General features: G+C 44.9%; 1 protein-coding gene across 3 annotated transcripts in view; it reads left to right on the top strand.

Moving 5' to 3' along the window:
• Nucleotides 1-5,110: 5,110 nt before the first annotated feature.
• The window catches only part of FEZ1 (fasciculation and elongation protein zeta 1), a 42,653-nt gene continuing 29,057 nt past the window's right edge, over nucleotides 5,111-18,706 (top strand). Inside the window, exons 1-2 of one of the 3 annotated variants that reach the window (XM_019955328.2) lie at nucleotides 5,111-5,370; nucleotides 10,928-11,283. In XM_019955328.2, the coding sequence (XP_019810887.2) occupies nucleotides 10,973-11,283 (311 nt within the window). In that variant the 5' untranslated portion in view covers nucleotides 5,111-5,370; nucleotides 10,928-10,972. Of the gene's footprint in view, nucleotides 5,371-5,878; nucleotides 5,969-6,423; nucleotides 6,448-10,927; nucleotides 11,284-18,706 lie in introns of those variants that run through there. The other 2 variants (XM_019955329.2, XM_070783238.1) reach the window with 2 other exon arrangements.

Genomic DNA, 18,706 nt, shown 5'->3' with positions numbered 1-18,706 from the left:
ACCTTTCTTTTTGACCACTGTAGACATGAAAGCTTTCCTCACACTGGGGACTTCATTTGTGTTTTCCTATTAAAATTTGTAGTTCTCCTTTCTTGAAATATCTAACTCGTTTCTAGAATAAAAAAGTTGTCATCACATTTACACTTACAGCATGTCCAAGGGAAATCTCATTCTTTAAGGGATGAGATTCTTCAGGATCTTAAGGGATCTCATTCTTTGCCAACTAGCTCATGTATTTTGTCTTTTTTCATCAGAAAACAGAAGTGACTGTTCTAGAGTTTATCATTGTTCTTGGGTGTGATTTATTGTCAATTTGTATAATGTTGCTTACTCTTTTTGAAAGTAATATAGTCTTGTTCTTGGTGCACGCACGTGCTTTGTGGTAGGAAGTAATTACTTGCTGACTGTATGGTTATGAATGGAATTTGAATCTTGGGGAATGTTCCTTTTCCCTTGTGGAAACAAATCAGGGAGTTTAATTAACCCTGGAGCTTGAGGATGGAGATGAATATAGGCTCAAACTGAATGTTGCTGTTCAAGAACTACCAGTGATAGAAAAATCAAGTAATCTTACAATGTTAGCAGGTGTGATGATCTCATCTTTATTTGCTGGGCTGTGATAGACATAAGTTTTCAATGAAGATTTAGCTGCTCATTTCCAGAATGTCATGGAAAACTGGCTTCTTCAAGAAGGGTCCTTTTAAGGAAGATCAAATACGATGAGCACAATACATATCGTGCTTTCACTGAATTTCTAAATTGAAAAAGCCATTTCTAGCCTTGAAAGCCATTTAAAAAAAAGGAATGGGCAGCCCTGTAAGATCAAGTTTCTCATCACGAGAGGCATCTAAGTAGAAGCTGTGTATAACATAATCTAGAAGGATATTGGTTTCTGCATCAGGTGAGTGATTAGACCAAATGACCTTTAGGTGCTCTATTTATGCTAAGATTCTTTGATTCCATCGAGTAAATTTGGAACTAAAATAAGTTCAGTTCAGGAACTAAAATAAGACCCTAGAAAGTTTTTGGCGAAATTTCAAGGGTGGTGGTTTACCCTGTATTGTCAACAATCAGTGGTTTTTACCTCTAACCCAGTCTTCATCTTTCATACTTAAAAGGTGTGTGTGTCTAGGCTTTAGTCCTGCTAATGCCCTCTGTAGGAAAAGCCACACCATTCTAGCAGAATGTTTACTCCTGAAAGATTTACATCAAAGCTAGTGGTTTTCAGCTGGGGCAATTTTGTAATTTTTTTTTTTTTTTTTCAGCCCTGCAAATCCAGTCTGGAAACATTTTTGGTTGTTACAGCTAGGGGGTTGCTACTGGCATGTATTAGCCATGGATGCTGTTAAAACATCCTACAGCGCCCAGGACAGCCCCCAAGGACAACCACTCAACTCAAAATACAACAGTGCCAGGTTTGAGACCCTTGGTCCAAGTTAGGTGACCTTTTGGGCGACCCCCTGCTCTGTTCTCCACTATCACATAGCAATCGTGTGTGTGTGTGTGTGTGTGTGTATGTGTGTGTGTGTGTGTTCAGTCTCTCAGTCATGTCCGAGTCCCTGACCCCATGGACTATAGCCTACCAGGCTCCCCTGCACATGGAACCCTCCAGGCAAGAATGCTGGAGTGGGGTACCACTTCCTACTCTGATAGCAATTATAGAGCTTTGCTTAAAACGCTTTTTAACTTCTTTAAAACACATATACCTTTGTCCATTGGGAGTGTCATATTTTAGAAACTTTTAAAGCTCTAGGATGGAGAAGAAAATGGCAACCCACTCCAGTATTCTTGCCTGGGAAATCCCATGGACAGAGATGCCTGGTGGGTTACAGTCCATGGGGCCGCAGAGTCAGACGCGACTGAATGGCTAAGCACACACTGGGTATTGTATATCCTAGGGCAAAATTCCTCTCCATTTCTGGACCTGTGAAACTGATCTGCTTCCAAAATACGATGGTAAGACAAAGGATTGACTTTCCCATTCAGAAAGGGAGAAAATGAAAGAAGAAAAGAGATTACTATGTAAAGCTAGTTCAAAACCCAGCAGGGCAAGTTCCATGAGGTTTCAAGGACTGAGAATCATCCTCTGAGGCTCGAAGCTCCATCCTCTTGGCCCTGCCTTCAGAGTCATTCTTTCTGTTTCTCGAAGGATAACGTTCACCTCTATCAGCCTGTTTCTTAAACATGAAATTTCAGAAGTCTTAACGGTCTATCTTTACCGTGTTCCATCTCTGTGCCTTTCAGTTCAGGCTGGCAGTGTTTCTGCTGGGATAACATTCTCAGAAACGTTACATGCAATTTGATGCTTTGGAGCGAAGGGTGTCCAGGCCATCATCCTCACTGCATTTTAACATCAGCAGCAAGTAGAAACCAGGCCACATCCTCCACACTTTAAACATCTCCTCAGCTAAATATCCAAGTTCATTGCTTATAAATCTACTCACCACTCAACAGCAAAAGACATTCCAGCCAAGCTTTCTGCCACTTTCTAACCAGGCTGCCTTTTGTCCAGTGTCTAATAACGTGTTCCTCATTTCCATCTGAGACCATAATTACGAGAAGCACTTTAACATTCATATTTTTAGCAACATTCTGCTCATGACAATACAGGTACTCTCTATGATGATAGAAGCTTTCTCTATAATTCATCTTTTTTTTTTTTTTTTTCTGAGCATTTGCCAGAATTGCCCTTTAACCCATATTTCTACCAACAATGTCTTCAAGGCAACCTAGGCTTTTTCCGTCATGTGTCTCAAAGTTCTTCTAGTTTCTATCTTTTTCCCAATTCCAAAGCCATTTCCACATTAAATTCTTTTTTTTTAAGCTGCACTGTGCAGCATGTGGGGTATTAGTTCCCCATCAGTGATGGAACCCATCCCCCATGCTTCAGAAACTCAGAGTCTTCACCACTGGGCCACCAGGGACAGTGTGTGTTAGCCTCTCAGTTGTGTCCGACTCTTTGCGAGCCCATAGACTGTAACCCTCTAGGCTCCTCCGTCCATGGGATTCTCCAGGCAAGAATACTGGAGTGGGTTGCCATGACCTCCTCCAGGGGCTCTTCCCAACCGAGGGATTGAACCCAGGTCTCCTGCACTGCAGGCAGATTCTTTACCATCTGAGCTACCATGGAAGCCCGGATCACCAAGGAAGTCCTAAATATATGTTACAGGAGCACTCCACCACCAAAGTCTGTGTTATTTCCCTAGCATTGCTGTAACAAATTACCACAAACTGATGGCTTAAAACAGGAGAAATTTACAGTCTCACGGTGCCGGAGACTAGAAGTCCAAAATCAAGGTGTCAGCAGGGCCATGCACCCTCTGAAAGTTCTGGGAAAGAATGGTTTCTTTCCTCTTCTTGGCTTCCCATGGCTCCTGGCATTCTTTGGTGTCCCTTGACTGGCAGTTATATCACTCCAATCTCTGCCTCCATCATCACGTAGCTTCTTTCCTATTTCTCTGTGTCCTTTCTTCTTATGAGGATATCATTCACTGCATTTCAGTTCAGTTTAGTTGCTCAGTCGTGTCTGACTCTTTGCGACCCCATGAACTGCAGCACGCCAGGCCTCCCTGTCCATCACCAACTCCCGGAGCCTACCCAAACTCATGTCCATTGAGTTGGTGATGCCATCCAACTGTCTCATCCTTTGTTGTCCCCTTCTTCTCCTGCCCTCAATTTTTCCCAGCAGGGTCTTTTCAAATGAGTCAGCTCTTTGCATCTGGTGGCCAAAGTATTGGAGTTTCAGCTTCAATATCAGTCCTTCCAATGAACACCCAGGACTGATCTCCTTTAGGATGGACTGGTTGGATCCCCTTGCATTTAGGACCACCCTAATCCACTATAGCCTTTTTTTAACTAACTATATCTGCAAAGATTCTGTTTCCAAAAAGGTCACATTCTGAGGTTCTAGGTGGATATAGATTTGGGGAAAGACATCTTTTAACCACTACTGGTTCCAAGTAGCAGAGTGTGGAAATTGACAGACTAAATTCTGCACCTCTTGATGACAGGCCTGAATTTTTACCTCCTCAGTGTCTAGCACAGGTCATAGAACAATGTATTTTTTTTTTAGAACAATATTTTTAAAATGTTGCCTGAAAAGTGTACCCCTATGTTCAACAGCTGAAAGGCAGAAACAACCCAGGTGTCCAGAGATGAAAGAATGGATGGGTCTAACTCTTTCATGACCCCATAGACTGTAGCCCAGGAGGCCCTTCCCTTCATGGGATTCTCTAGCCAAGAATACAGGAGTGGGTTGCCATTTCCTCCTCCAGGGGATCTCCCCAACCCAGGGATGGAACCCCCGTCTCCTGCCTGAGTATTTTACATTGGCAGCTGGATTCTTTACCACTTGAGCCACCTGGGAAGTTTGTTTTATGTACATTCAATGGAATATCACTCAGCCTTAAATGGAAATAGAATGCTTCCACATGCTATAACCCGGATATACCTTGATAGCCTTATGCTAAGGAAAATAAGACAGACACAAAAGGACAAATGATTCCACTGACAAGAGGTACTTAGAATAGCCAAATTCATTGAGACAGAAAGTAAAATGGTGGTTACCAGGGGCTGCAGAGGACTGAGGAGTTAATGTTTAACTGGTACCGAGTTTCTGTGTGGGACCCATGAAAAAGTCCTGCAGATGGATAGTGGAAATGTTTGCAGCTTTCTTGGCCTGAAGCCAGCCCCTACCCTGCATCTTTGGGTGCTAAAAGCGTTTATTACTTTTGAAACCTCGAGTGGGTTGTAGGCATGCCTCCGCTTGCTCACGCCAGTCCCCAGCAGAATAAAACGGGGAGTCCAGAAAGTCCAGGGAGGTCTTTGAGTGTGACTGCGGGCATCCGCCTGCGCACCCCGCCCATCCATTCGGCCACCCGCCTACGCTTTCATGGTGAAGCTACAGTGCCCGGCCCTCCCAGTGAGAAACCCACACTGGGAGTTACTGCAAGTTCGCATCTTGAGCTTCTGAATATTCATGAGCGAAGCAGAAAGGCCAGCGCTGAAGGGTAAGGGGAGGAAAGAGAAATAGTAGTCATAAATATTCATAAAGGCAAGCCACATGCACCAAGGAAAGCAAGGAATGTTAACGAGAAGATGACGTCCGGGTCCTGAGCGTGCCCGCTGTGCGGGTGCCCGGCGCGCGCCACCCTACCCCTCCCCGGAGCCCGGGCACGAGCGCGGGGAGGGGGCAGAGGGGGCGGAGTGGAGGAGGGGAGCCGAGAGCCGGGCGCCGGCGGAGCTGCGAGGGGAGCGCTCTCTGGCTCGCCGCTGCCGCTGCCGCTGCGCTCCGGCCGCTCGCCGCGGCCCTTGGATGGGGGTGTCCAGCTGAGCCCCGCGATCCGCCTGCCTCTGCCAGGACCCGCACAGGTGCCGTCGCGGGGGGCGACCTTTAGTCCGGACCGACCCACTGCCGTGGGTGGGGGGTGGACCGGGTTGTTGAAGGAGGCCCCGCGCGACTTGGGATGCTCCGGTGGGCAGGGCTGGGGGCACCGAGTCTCTGCACCCCATCCTGTCCCATCCTGGAATCGTAAAGGGAGAGTACGAGGGCCATCGCCCTCCTGCCCAGCCCTTCGCGGGAGAGCACGGTGGGCTGCCGTGCCCGGGGCCGTGGGATTCGGGAAGACCCGCATTTTGAGCATCCTCAGAGCCGCGGCCCGCCAGCCAGGGGCGCCCGCGCGTGTGTGTGTGTGTGGCTGGAGGCTGCCTGGTTTGGGGCTGGGGGAGGCAGGGGACGCTGCCGGGTGGTGCTGGAGCAGTGGGTCAGTACCTCCTCCCAGGACTGTCATCTGTTCCGGCTCCCTTACACGCCCCAGCATCTTTCATGCCTGTAAGAACCTGGCCCTCAGCCCGCCCGCGCCCCTCCCTGGGATGCCGAGCCTTTCCCCAGGACCGTGCATTCCTGCAGTGTCAGAACCACTGGCAGCTGCCGCAGACGCTGGCGGAGCGATTGTTTTACTACGAACAGGTCGGAGAAAGGACGAGTGTGATGCTGGTGGGGGCGCACTGCGCTCCTGTGGGCCCAGGGCCTCTGGGGGCTGGGGGCGCATCCGACAGAGCCCCCCAGGGGCCTGTCAACGCCCTCTCTTCTCCTGTCTTGCCCGTCCCTTCCCTCCTCGCCGCGACACCACCTCCTGACCCCCCATTCATCCCCCGCGTCCGGGTCTGGTTGGGCCGAAAGGGCCGTGGCCGTGGAGTATGTGTGCGGCCTGTGCGGGGTGAGCCCGGCTTTCTCGGAGCACCAGGCTTTGTGCTGCTTGGAGGGGCCTTTCTTTACCCCGGCAGCCTGGGGGAGGGGATGTGGGATGAGGGTGGATGGAGCAGCAGGAGGGAGAAGGGGGGAGCAGAACTACAAAGAGGCTGCTGACTTCTATGCGGTGAAATACTCTCTGTCGAAAGGTGCGGCTTGGCACTGGTTTTTGCTGAGCAGCAGTGGGGAAACCGAAGGTGGGTCAGTGGACCATCAGCTTCGGGGACGGTTTGGAGGGCGGTGGGCACATAGGATCATTTGATCTCTGGGGCAAGTAGTGGGAAGAAGGGGAGCTGGAGTGGGGCCTGTGTGGAGATGCAGAGGCCCGGCAGGGGGAGGCATGGTGAATTCTTTGCTGCTCAGCTCAGCAGAGCAGGCACTGGGAAACCGGTACCCGCAGCCTGAGCTGCGGCGACCGTGTATCATTGTGCTGCACGAGAGGCTTGTTTCCTACTGGGTCTCTCTTAAGCTCCCCGCGGTCCTTTCTTTTCCAAATTACACCATCTCTTGGGAGCCTAAATAAACGGAATAGGACATAAGCAAACTGTAGTCCTGCACTCTCGTTCTATGGTAAAGAGAAAAAGACAAGACCACCCTCCTATGATTCCTTTTTTTCTGCCATTCTTCATTTTTATGTTTCTTCAAGTTGATTTTGGAAGTACAGAGGAGGAGGATAAATGCTCAATTGAATTCACCCCAGCTTTAAGGGAAGGAAGTTTCTGAAATGAGCTGTGACTGAAGACAGGCATGAGCTTGCCAAGATACAAGAGTAGGACATCTTATTTGGGGGCAGAGGCACTCCACTAAGAGAGAAGAGGAAAAGGAGGAGAGAAGGGGCACCGTTTAAGAAGGATGGCCAGCCCCAATTCAGGGAGCCCGCCTTGAAGCTGAGGTGGGCCAGATGCTTGCCTCTCACCTCCTCTGCCATAGCCTGGGCTCTTTCTACAAAATCTGGGCTCAGTTTGGGTGTCAAGTGCTTTCAATTTTAGCTTCATCCGCAGCTGGTCAATCATGCAGGCCTTCTTAGCGCTTGGGGAGCAAATGAGTTGATGAAAAGAAATCAGGCTATATTGAGTTTTCCAGTGATCATGTTTCTGAACTCCAGAGTGAGTGGTGATATCCATTTCTTCTTTTATAATCTTCTAGGTAAATCCATTTTCTCTAGAGCCTGTGCTGAGGACAGGTGCTTTTAGAACAATCTTGCTTGTTGCTATCACTCAAAACTCAATTGTAGTCTTAGATTCTGATTGGATTGCCCTCTTGTTACTGGTTGATGGGATAGATTCTGTTGTTTGCAATCAGCATCCTCCTTGGTATACCTTCTCATGCCAGCTCCCTTGTCCCCTCCAGGAAGAGTACAGATTTAAAGAAAGTGTGAATATTTGGAATACAAGCTGGTTAGCTTTCATGTCTTGCTGAAATGGAACCAGTGATCTGAGAAGCTTTGACCACATGAATTGAAAATAGCAGGAGTGCCTTAGTAAAAAGCATGATAACATTCATTCAGGGATAGTTCTCTCTTTTGATAAGCATTCTGGAGCATCACACAGGGAATATCTTGGCAAGGGTAGTTTTTATTTTACTTGAAGCACTGTCATCTCACATTTTCATGTAACTATCTTTGCTTTCCTAATATTGTTGACATTTTTGGACACTTCATGTATTCCATACATTGTGCGTAACACTTCAAAGATTGTCTCATTTATTGCACAAAGCAACCTCCAATATAAGTACTATTGTAAACCCCATTTTACAGATGAGGAAATGAAGTCAAAGAGGTTTATAATTTGCCCAGAGTCTCAAAGCTGGGAAGTGATAGGACCAGGATGGGAACCTGGGGCTCTCTCAACACAAATCTCTCGTCTGTAAACCTTTCCCTAATTTCTGTCACGCTGAGTGATCTTTTCTAAACTCACTCTTTTGGCACTCAGGGATTCCTAATCTTTTTTGTGCGATGAGCCACTTTAGCAATGTAGAGGAGTGCTTTGGGATTTTTCTCAGAATATGATTTTATCTCTCTCCTTTTTTTTTTTGGCCACATTGAGAAGCATGTGGAATCTTAGTGCCCCAACCAGGGATCAAACCTGTGGCCCCCGTAGTGGAAACTCACCGTCTTAACCACTGGACCACCAGAGAATTCCCTGAAATATGCTTTTAAATGCAAAAAATGAAGTGTGGTATATTCAAAGAACCCTCAGGAGTCTGTTGACCATAGGTGAGGAACCTCTGACTGGCAACTAGTTGTGTATTACTTAATAGTTGGGGTGTCCGATATGGTAGCCACTAGCCATACGTGGCTGTTGGACACTTGCAATTTGACTGGTCTAAATGGAGACACAGTGTGAATGTAAAATACACAGTATATTTTGAAGACTTAGTATGAAAACATAGTGTCAAATGTCTCATTAATATTTAAAAATTTGGATTAGATATTTAAATGGTAATATTTTGGATATATTGGATTGAACTATAATATTCAAATATACAGTTAAATTATTAATTATGTTAATATCTTATTAAAAGTGACTTCCAAAAGTATTAGCTCTATACCAACACTTTCTTTTTAACAGTTGAGGAAATCAAGACCCACAGTACTTCTTACTCAGTCAGACATTGGCAGGTCTGTTGACTCTTGACCCTGTGTTCTTTCTAAGCTGTCATACTGCTTTTGTATCTTTTTGTATTTTGAGGTCTTAATCACGTTGCCTTTGCAAACCATAAATACTCAGAATGTGTTTTGTTGAGATGTGGTGGTAACTGACTCAATCCCAGTAAAATCCCAGGAAGAACTGTCCAGGTCCTCACCTGGCATGCCATCTGCCCTGCTTATGTAGAATTTTAGTTTTAAAGGTAGGGGTGGAGGATGTTTTTGCTCTCTGTTTGCTTCTCCTTGGGTAGTGGTTCCAGTTTAAGCATCTGACTGGATCCGTCACCACACAGATAAGAGATAGAAGTTTGGTTGCCTTGCTGTGTTCCAGGGAAGGAAACGGAGTAGGTAGAGAAGGGCATGATAGACAATAAGCTTGTGCAGCCTGCAGTGGAAAATGAAAACTCTGTGAGGGGGACGGAAGATCATTTGTCAGTGAGCACACATTGATTGATTACCTTGCCGCAGGCCATGTGTGCTAGAAACCGTGGAGGGTATCCAGAGGATGTTCATGTCCTCGAGGAATTTAAATTAAAATTGGGGAAGGGCTTGGTTGTATACATACGGATGGATAAATCACAGCTGAAGGCCCGGAGCTATTGGGAAATAAAGGGAGGCCTGAATGTACAGCCTTCTGGGGTGCGGTGCCCCAGGTGGCTGTGGAGTCTGGCTTTGGAGGACACGGGTAGTTGGGTCTCTCTCTTACAGGTCACTAATCCACTCTTCTAGTTCCAGACGTAAGCTGTGTGTCTGGAAAAAACTCAGGTACTTGTATGAAAGTCTGTATTAGTGCTCTATTAGTCCACCGTTTATTGATGAGAGTAGTACTACCCAGGTCCATGAAGCCCTGTCCAAAACTCCTGGGGCCAGGCATGTTTCAGAATTGAGATGATCTCAGGTTTTGGAATGCAGTAATAGAGTGCATATTCTGCATACCATCCCTTGGGGGCTGGGGATGGGCAGCCATCTCTATAATTTAAAAAAAAAATTAAAATTTCTGCAGCAAAACACACTAAATGGGATACATTAAAACCATAAACAGCTCTGTAAGCATGTAGATCAGGTTTAGTTGCCACATGAGTTTAGGTCATGGCAGGTTTTGCCACCAAATAAGTAATGGAAAACTTCCAGGTTATTTATTTGTTTTGGCTGTGCTGTACTACGTGTGGAATCTTAGTTCCCTGACCAGGAATCAGACCCGTTCCCCCTGCGTTGGAAGTGTGGAGTCTCAACTACTGGGCCACCAGGGAAGTTCCTTTTCAATATTTATTAAAATAAAAAAAAATTGCTTATTTGGCTGTGCCGGGTCTTAGTTGCAGCACGCAGACTCTTAGTTTTGGCATGTGGGATCTAGTTCCCTGATCAAACCACGGCCTCCTGCCTTGGGAGTGCATGTAGTCTTAGCCGCTGGACCAGCAGGGACGTCCCACAAACCTCCAGTTTTGAGAGCACATGGTTAAGGATGTAGACCCATGTTAATCATCACCATCATAATACAAAGAACATAAATTGAACAACATCAATGTTTATTATCTCCCAGGCACTGTTCTAGGCACTTACCTGTGTTTACTCCTTTAACCTTTAGGACAGCCCTTTGAGGTAGGTCCTGCTATTATTTCTGTCTTAAGGAGAATAAAAGAGGAGCAGAGAGGAGTTAAATTACTGCTACGATTACAGCTGGGCAGGAGCTGAGGCGTGAGCAGATGCACACCTAGGCAGGCTGGTCTAGGTGGGCTGCATCCTTAACCTTTGTTAAAGTTAGGCTTTGTTTTTGGGGGCAGAGAATGGAAAGCAGGTGTGTCTCCAAAATGCATGCTTATTAAGTTAGCATTATTCACACTGATAATGACATTCGCACTCGTTAAGGGTATAATAGTGAGGAAGCACAGACAATGGAGCCAGTAAAGCAGGATCTTTGTTTTTAGGGGCTGAGAGTAATGAGTGATTATGTAATAAGTGATTGTGGCTCCTCAACAGAGCTGGCATAAAAGCCCAGTCCAAACTCACATTACCGTGTCTATTTCTTCCAGATAAACGAATCCTGAACGTTGCAGTTTTCTGATTGCTGTGCAAGGATGGAGGCCCCACTGGTGAGTTTGGATGAAGAATTTGAGGACCTTCGGCCCTGCTGCTCGGAAGACCCTGAGGAGAAGCCCCGGTGTTTCTATGGCTCGTCTCCCCACCATCTCGAGGACCCCTCCCTATCTGAGCTGGAGAATTTTTCTTCTGAAATCATCAGCTTCAAGTCCATGGAGGACCTGGTGAATGAATTTGATGAGAAGCTCAACGTCTGCTTTCGGAACTACAACGCCAAGACTGAGAACCTAGCTCCTGTGAAGAACCAGTTCCAGATTCAAGAGGAGGAGGAGACCCTGCAGGATGAGGAGTAAGGCGTCTCAGTTGTTCTCTTGTCTCAGATTAGAGCCCTGGGGTCTGGGGCTCCCTGACATAGAACGAGTTTCTGTCCGTGGGTTTATGGCATACTGCTTATATTTTTGTATCAGTGAGACCGCACCCTGGTAACTGCTGACCTTGTTCCCTTATATCCCTTTACAGTCACCTGTAGAGTTTTCTTAAGTTGAAACCACAAAGGAATAAAGTATTTTTAGGAAAGAGATTTCCTTAGATACAAAATCAAAATTCAGGAGCATGGGAAATTTGGGGGTCTGTCTATTTTCAGCTTTCTTTATATCGTAATAATCCATCCAGATATTAGAGATAAGGGCAAGAAAAAAAAATGAACTAAGAGGAACTATGTTGTTGAAACAATTTGCTTTACAAAACACCAGAACTGTGAAAATCTCCAAGTTGTTTACACCCCCTCAGGACTGGAAAGATAATCTGCAAAAGTTAAGTCCAAATAAGAAAGCATGAACATTGAACCAAGAGATTGGGGAATTACCCTGGACAAAGTAAAGATGATAAGCAGGTGAAGTGGCTTTTGAGTATTCCCTGTGTCACTTAATAGTCACATTCCAGGGTCTTAACCGGAGAAGGCAATGGCACCCCACTCCAGTACTCTAGCCTGGAAAATCCCATGGACGGAGGAGCCTGGTGGGCTGCAGTCCATGGGGTCGCTAAGAGTTGGACACGACTGAGCGACCTCACTTTCACTTTTCACTTTGGTGCATTGGAGAAGGAAATGGCAACCCACTCCAGTGTTCTTGCCTGGAGAATCCCAGGGGTGGGGGAGCCTGGTGGGCTGCCGTCTATGGAGTCACACAGAGTTGGACACGACTGAAGTGACTTAGCAGGGTGTTAACAGAAGTCAGGAACAGAGATTTGAGAAAAGTGCTGTTCAAGGAGGAACTAGAAAGAGAAGAGGGTGTTTGTTGTATGAATTAAAGAAGGTGTTTGGGGTATTTAGTAAAAATAGGCATAAATTCCCCATAGGGATAAATATGCATCAACTATTCTTTAGGGATCACACAGGAAATGTCGAGTAGTTGGTAGTGGAAGTTTCAGCCAAAAGAGCAACTGCACTTTGGGTTTCTCTTTTTTATGTACTTGGGGGGAAAAGTTGCCCATAAGTAAGTGGGGGAAGAAGACCCCTTCTACAGCAGGGGTCCCCATCCTACAGGCTGTGGACTGGTACCTCTTGTCAGGTCAGCGGTGGCATTAGATTGGAGATAAAGTACACAGTAAATGAAATGCGTTTGTCATCCCCAAACCATCCTCCCTACTCTCGGTCTGTGGAGAAATTGTCTTGTACAAAATTGGTCCCTGGTGCCAAAAAGACTGGGAACCTCTGCACTACAAGATTGAACCTGATTATATTTGGCAGATAGTTGCTTATTGGAAAACTACTGAGATTGTATCTCTGTGAATATTAGGGCTGTCTGTCTGCCTTACTCGCTATTCTGTCTCCAGTATCTGACACAGTGCGTGGTATGTAGTAAGTGATCAAATCATGTTTTTTGAGTGAATATTGAATGACCTGGATGAGCAATAATAGCTAGCCTCATAGGTACATGTAATGCATTTCCTTTTCTTTTTAATTAATGCTAGCCTGAAGGTACGATCACAAAGGACATTTCACTCTGGTGACCAATACTGTGACTGTGGGCTTCGTGTTTCAATTCAATTTTAAGTTTCAAACTGATTTTTTAGATTCGGAGCCTGTTACAATTTGCTCAACTCCTCGAGGTCATAAAAGAATGGTTCTGGGGCTTTATTATAATACAGAGCTTTTTTGACCATAGTTCACTGCAGTGCGCGATGGACTAGAAACACTATGAACTGCCATTTTTACACTCTCACTCCCTGTGTGAACTTGGGCTCATCGCTTAAGTCTAGTTGACTGTGATGGTGCTCATCTTTGGAACCTTGGAGCTCAGTTTTGATGCAGCAGGGCTAAGGACTGGCTAAGAACCTCATTTCTCACCTCACCCAGGCTGTGCTCTGAAAATTCCTTTGCTTCCAATAGATCATGTCTCCTTGTCTAAACCCCCCTCTGCCTCATTAAGGACAGAGGTTCAACAACCAGGTTCTTACCCTTTTCTAGCACATTAGCAGAGGCCACTCAGTGTGAATTACCATCACATGGGATTATTGGCCTTATCCTGATTTCTCTGACTTGCCTCCTTCATTGACTGCTCAGCTAAATGACTGAAAGCTGAATAATTCTTTAGAGGTAAAATATGATGTGGGGATAGTGTGGTGGGAAGAATCTGGGGAGAGAAATTGTAATACTGTGCTCTCTGGGCATTCAGCGTGTGTTTCATACATATCTAAAGCTTTACTGCTTAAAAATTTGAATCAAAAAAAAAAAGAAAAGAAAAAATTTGAATCAAATTATACAGTTTGTTTTATAGACACCCATCCAGCTACTTCAACTGTAATATTATGATGGGGTAAAAGAAAAAGATAATTTAATATCCAACCTGGTTAATAGTCTCCTAAGCCCAGCCTTCTTGTTCTAATAAACTTGGTAGGATTTGGTAGTTAGAGGTTTCATCTGCCAATGAATTGCAAGTCTTTTGGATGGGTTAGAACTACATAATGGAAGCTTCAAACAAAAACAATGAAATTCTTAGCCAAAGTAATCTGAGTGAGTGAGTGAGTGAAGTCGCTCAGTGGTGTCCAACTCTTTGCGACCCCATGGAATGTAGCCCACCAGGCTCCTCCTGAAAGATAGCACAAATCAGAAAGCAGGGGGAGTGATTCCCTTTGAAGTTTTGGTTTTTTTTCTTTTCTTGTTCTTAGCCCTGCCATGTGGCAGGTGGGATTTTATTTCCTCGACTAAGAATCAAAACTGGACCACCTGCATTGGATGCACAGAGTCTTAACCACTGGATGGGCAGGGAAATCCCAAAGTTTTCATTTGTAACTATTTGGCTCAAAGAGAATTGGCTGAGATATCAACTTATCTCTGCCTTGTCAGGGCATGGAAGTCATTAAAAGAGAGTCAATCTGTATGAAAATGTATTTTCACTTTTTTAAATTTAGAAAATACTCCAGAATCTCTTCTCTGCATATGTAGACTCACCCTTTCTTTGTCATAAGAGATCCAACCTGGAGGCCTACCGAGTGGGAATGGTCAGCCTTCACCCCACTTCCTACTTTTCTGGGTTTCCCTGTCTGTCCTCTTACAAGGCCCCTAGTGACAGAGGGGCCAAATATATAAGAACACTGAGTTTCCTGTTCCTCCAATAGAATTACTGAGTTAAAAGTGAAGTGAAAGTGAAGTCGCTCAGTCGTGTCCGACTCTTTGCGACCCCATGGACTGTAGCCTATCAGGCCCCTCCATCCATGGGATTTTCCAGGCAAGAGTGCTGGAGTGGATTGCCATTTCCTTTTCCAGGGGATCTTCCTGATCCAAGAATCGAATCCGGGTCTCCCGCATTGCAGGCAGATGCTTTACCGTCTGAGCCACCAGGGGGTCATGTTAAAAATCAAGTTCCCATGATAAGTAAACAGATTGTAGTCAGCCATGCTTTAACTTGAAGACAAGTAAATCCTAAATAATCAGATAGGGAAAGTCGACAGATAGCTGTGGTTTTTAGGAAAGTTAGTTCTCTTCTCAGAGGTTCTGTTTCCCCATATGGAAGGCAGACATAGTGTGGATTCTTTTGAAGCATTTGAAAGAATCTAAAAAGTTGTTCAAGGTCATTGGTGTGTTAATAATTCGTAATTCATAAGCGTTAACAGCAAAGGTGTACTCATGTTAACACACATCTAAGTGTGGATATTGGCCTGACTTGAAACCGATAAAACAATGGATGAAGGCAGTACAGCCTAAGAGATGTTACCAAGCTGGAATTCTAATGAGCACCTTACCCTGTCTACCATCGGGTCAGGAATATGTATATGGGTGTGTGTATGTGCAGCAGGATTGAGGTAGCCTTGATGGCTATGTTGCCAGTTCCAGACCCAGATTTTAGTGTGCACGTCTTGTCCAACTTCTCTTGTGGCTCAGCTGGTAAAGAATCCGTCTGCAGTGAGAGAGACCTAGGTTCAATCTCTGGGTTGGGAAGATCCCCTGGAGTCAGAAAAGGCTACCCACTCCAGTATTCTGGCCTGGAGAATTCCATGGACTGTATAGTCCATGGGGTTGCAAACAGCTGGACACGACTGAGTGACCTTCACTTTCACTTGTCCAATAAATTCTATTCGCTTTGCTCATCCTCTGCTAGCATCTTTTTCCAATCCCTAGCCCTCCACGGTAAAAGACAGTTTTGTCATTTCTACAGATATATGTGTGTGCTCAGTCATTAAGTTCTGTCCTACTCTTTTGCCACCCCATGGACTGTAGCCCTCCAGGCTTCTCTGTCCATGGCATTCCCAGGCAAGAATACTGGAGCAGGTTACCATTTCCTTCTCCAGGGAATCTTCCCTACCCAGGGATCGAACCCAAGTCTCCTGCAACCATGTAAGCCCAAGATATAAAATATGCACTTGAAAAGGCATTTCTATTATTATAGGGACTGAGGAAAGGTGGCATAGTGGTAAAGAGCCTGTCTGCCAATTCAGGAGACATAAGAGAGTCGAATTCAATCCCTGGGTCGGGAAGATCCCCTGTAGTAGGAAATGGCAATCCACTTCCGTATTCTTGCTTGGAGAATTCCAAGACGTGGGAGCCTGATAGGCTACAGTCCATGGGTTGCAAAGAGTCGGACACGACTGAAGCAACTGAGCATGCATGAGGGAACAAACTGGATTTCAGGTGTCATGACAGCATAATAACGAGAATTGCAGGAACTTGTTTAATCTGAGTTTTTTTGATGAAAGATAATAGTGGATAGCTTTCAAAGTCTCCTTTCCCTAAGATAAGAGTAAATAGGAGGATTCCTCTCAGGAAGTGGAATTTTACAGTCCACCCAGGGTACTTCTGACAGGGAATACATCTCTTCCCAAGGATCCTGCTTAGGATAGGATGGACAACCTCTCTGGGGACAAAAGTCTAACCCATTCTCTCCCTCCAGAAAGCTTTGTGTTTTCCCCTCCCAGGCCTCTCTTGGTTCCCGGGGCTGCGTGCCTGCCAGTGTGCCTGCCTTTGCCTTCCATTTAACCTTCCCTGGGCTGGAGATCTAAACAGAAAGCAGGCGTGTACCCCTGCTGACCTTGCCAGTTCTCCTTTCACAGATTGATGAAAGCACCATGTCCAGAATAATGCAGTTATAGACCTTTCACACAGAGGCGGCTGCTGCCCTGCTGTTCTCGGTTGTGATTTTTAACTTGGCATATGTTCTGATGCTCACGAGAATCATAAAATTTATAAAGAATTGGAATAGTCAAGTGGGTAGGAATATAGGCTGTAATAACTGTATTGCCTGGGTTCATATCCTACCTCTGTTATTACTGTGTGAATTTTGATTAATTAACTTCTCTGTGTTTCAGTGTTTTTTTCCTCTGCATCTGCTTTACAGTGTTACTGTGAGGAATGAGTGAATTGATCCACATAGAGAGTTTAGGATAGTACCTTGCTTGTGTTTAGTAATTGCTCAGTAAGGTTGGCTGCTATGGTAATTATTGTTAAACAAGCACTGAATGAATATGGGAAGGCGTGCAAATGATGACAATGAGTCATTCTATTAAAGGTTGCTTATAACCTCAAAGGATAAAAAATATGTCTGTGAGAAAGGAAGGAGAAAACTTGAAAGAGAACAAGGATGCCTTGAAATCCCAAGGAGATAAAGGTTTAGGGGATTGTCACTAAAAATCTGGAACTAGATGAAATCCAGGGTCTGTCAGTGAAGGCTCAGGTGAGAAAAGTTGCTGCCCTAAATGATTTTAGAGCATCTTCATGTGTCACTTTAAAGATGTAAACAGTTTCAAGGTCATTGGAAAGTGTGTAGTCCCCCATTCAAGGTCCCAGCTTCCACCCTATCTAGGAGAGGCACAGAAGGCTCCTGCCTGTTTTGGGCTTTGCTGAAACAGTTTTCCAGGCACTTGCTGCAGGGTCAGACTTCAAGGTCAGTGCCTGCATGCATGCCGTTCATTCTGAGTGTAACGCCGTGATGCTCGGAGGGTTTGTCTGTTGATCTTCCTGGTGGGTGTAGTGCTGGGATGTTTGTCTTGAAGGCAGCAAATCGTGTTTGCTCCTTGGCGTTCGAGTGCTAACAAGACTTGGATTTAGAATTAGGCTGGATTACTGACGCTCTAATAGTGCTTGATGGAGGCTGGACTGTCACCCATGTTTAAGATGTAGACGCTCAGTCCTGCTGAATGAATGTCTAATGAACACTTGATGAGCTCTGTGGAAGTGCTTCCTTATAATTGTAGGGGAAAAAATGAATCGGTGGAGAGCCAAAGCAGTGCCATTAAGTTGTGTTTTCTTGATTGCTTTTGTTTCATCACCAAATTGTGTGCATTGTACACTAGGAAAATCTCCCTGTTTATATACTTGTATATTATACATTCCATATTCTATATATGTTAAGAACACTCCCCTCCCTCATTTTATGTATCTGATTTCAAGTGTCTGTGCTCTGACATATATATATATACACACACACACACACACACATATCTACTTGTATATATATCTATATACTTGCTATATATATATAATGTACACTTATCTTTTCAGCATCTTAAACCATACTTTGTCATGTTTTGATTTGATCCATTTGTGTACATATTTGCTTGTTTTTAAATGGCTATTTCCTTATATTTGTATAGCTAAATAAAATATCCCTTCTTGCACTTGTTTCACAGGTATCAGTCCTGTTTGATGTGCACAGGCATCTGAAGGAGATTGCATCGAGCCCTCATTATTTCATTACTTCATATTAACTCAAGTGCTGCTGACTTCCATGGAGAGCGTTGTTTTAGGAGCTTGGTTTACTGATTTACATGAACTCTTGCTGTTAACTGATTTATTTATTTTCCTGTGTGTGAAAGTTTGTGACTTCAGGATTTTCCCCAATCCCCTTCCCACTTTTTTCCCCAAGAAAACCTTTCTGAAATTGTGAGCTAAAAAAAAAGAATTGTGGAATATCCTTTTTTATAATGTACCTATCAGAAAATTTTTTTAAAAATATAATAAAGGGGACCCCATCTCCCCCCACTAAAAACTAATTGAGTAGGCACTGGTGTGTTTCATATTCCTTTCATATATTTTCCTTAGAGTCTCTGTGATGGAGACAGGGCACCTTAAACTCTGCATTCCTAGAGGACAGGGTTGTGCCACCCTGGGATCCCCAGAACATTTTGGGTAATAAGAAGCTTAATAACATTGGCATCATCCCCTTACCTCCATTAGGGGTCAAGGAGTTAATTCCGGACTGGATTGTAGGCATCTGAAACTGAAATACAGTTAACCCTTGAACAACAAGGGGGATTAGGGGTACTTACCCCTTACGAAG

The sequence above is a fragment of the Bos indicus genome, chromosome 29, assembly GCF_029378745.1.
Source record: "Bos indicus isolate NIAB-ARS_2022 breed Sahiwal x Tharparkar chromosome 29, NIAB-ARS_B.indTharparkar_mat_pri_1.0, whole genome shotgun sequence".
NCBI classification, from domain to species: Eukaryota; Metazoa; Chordata; class Mammalia; order Artiodactyla; family Bovidae; genus Bos; species Bos indicus.
This window is presented reverse-complemented; position numbering and strand designations above follow the sequence as displayed.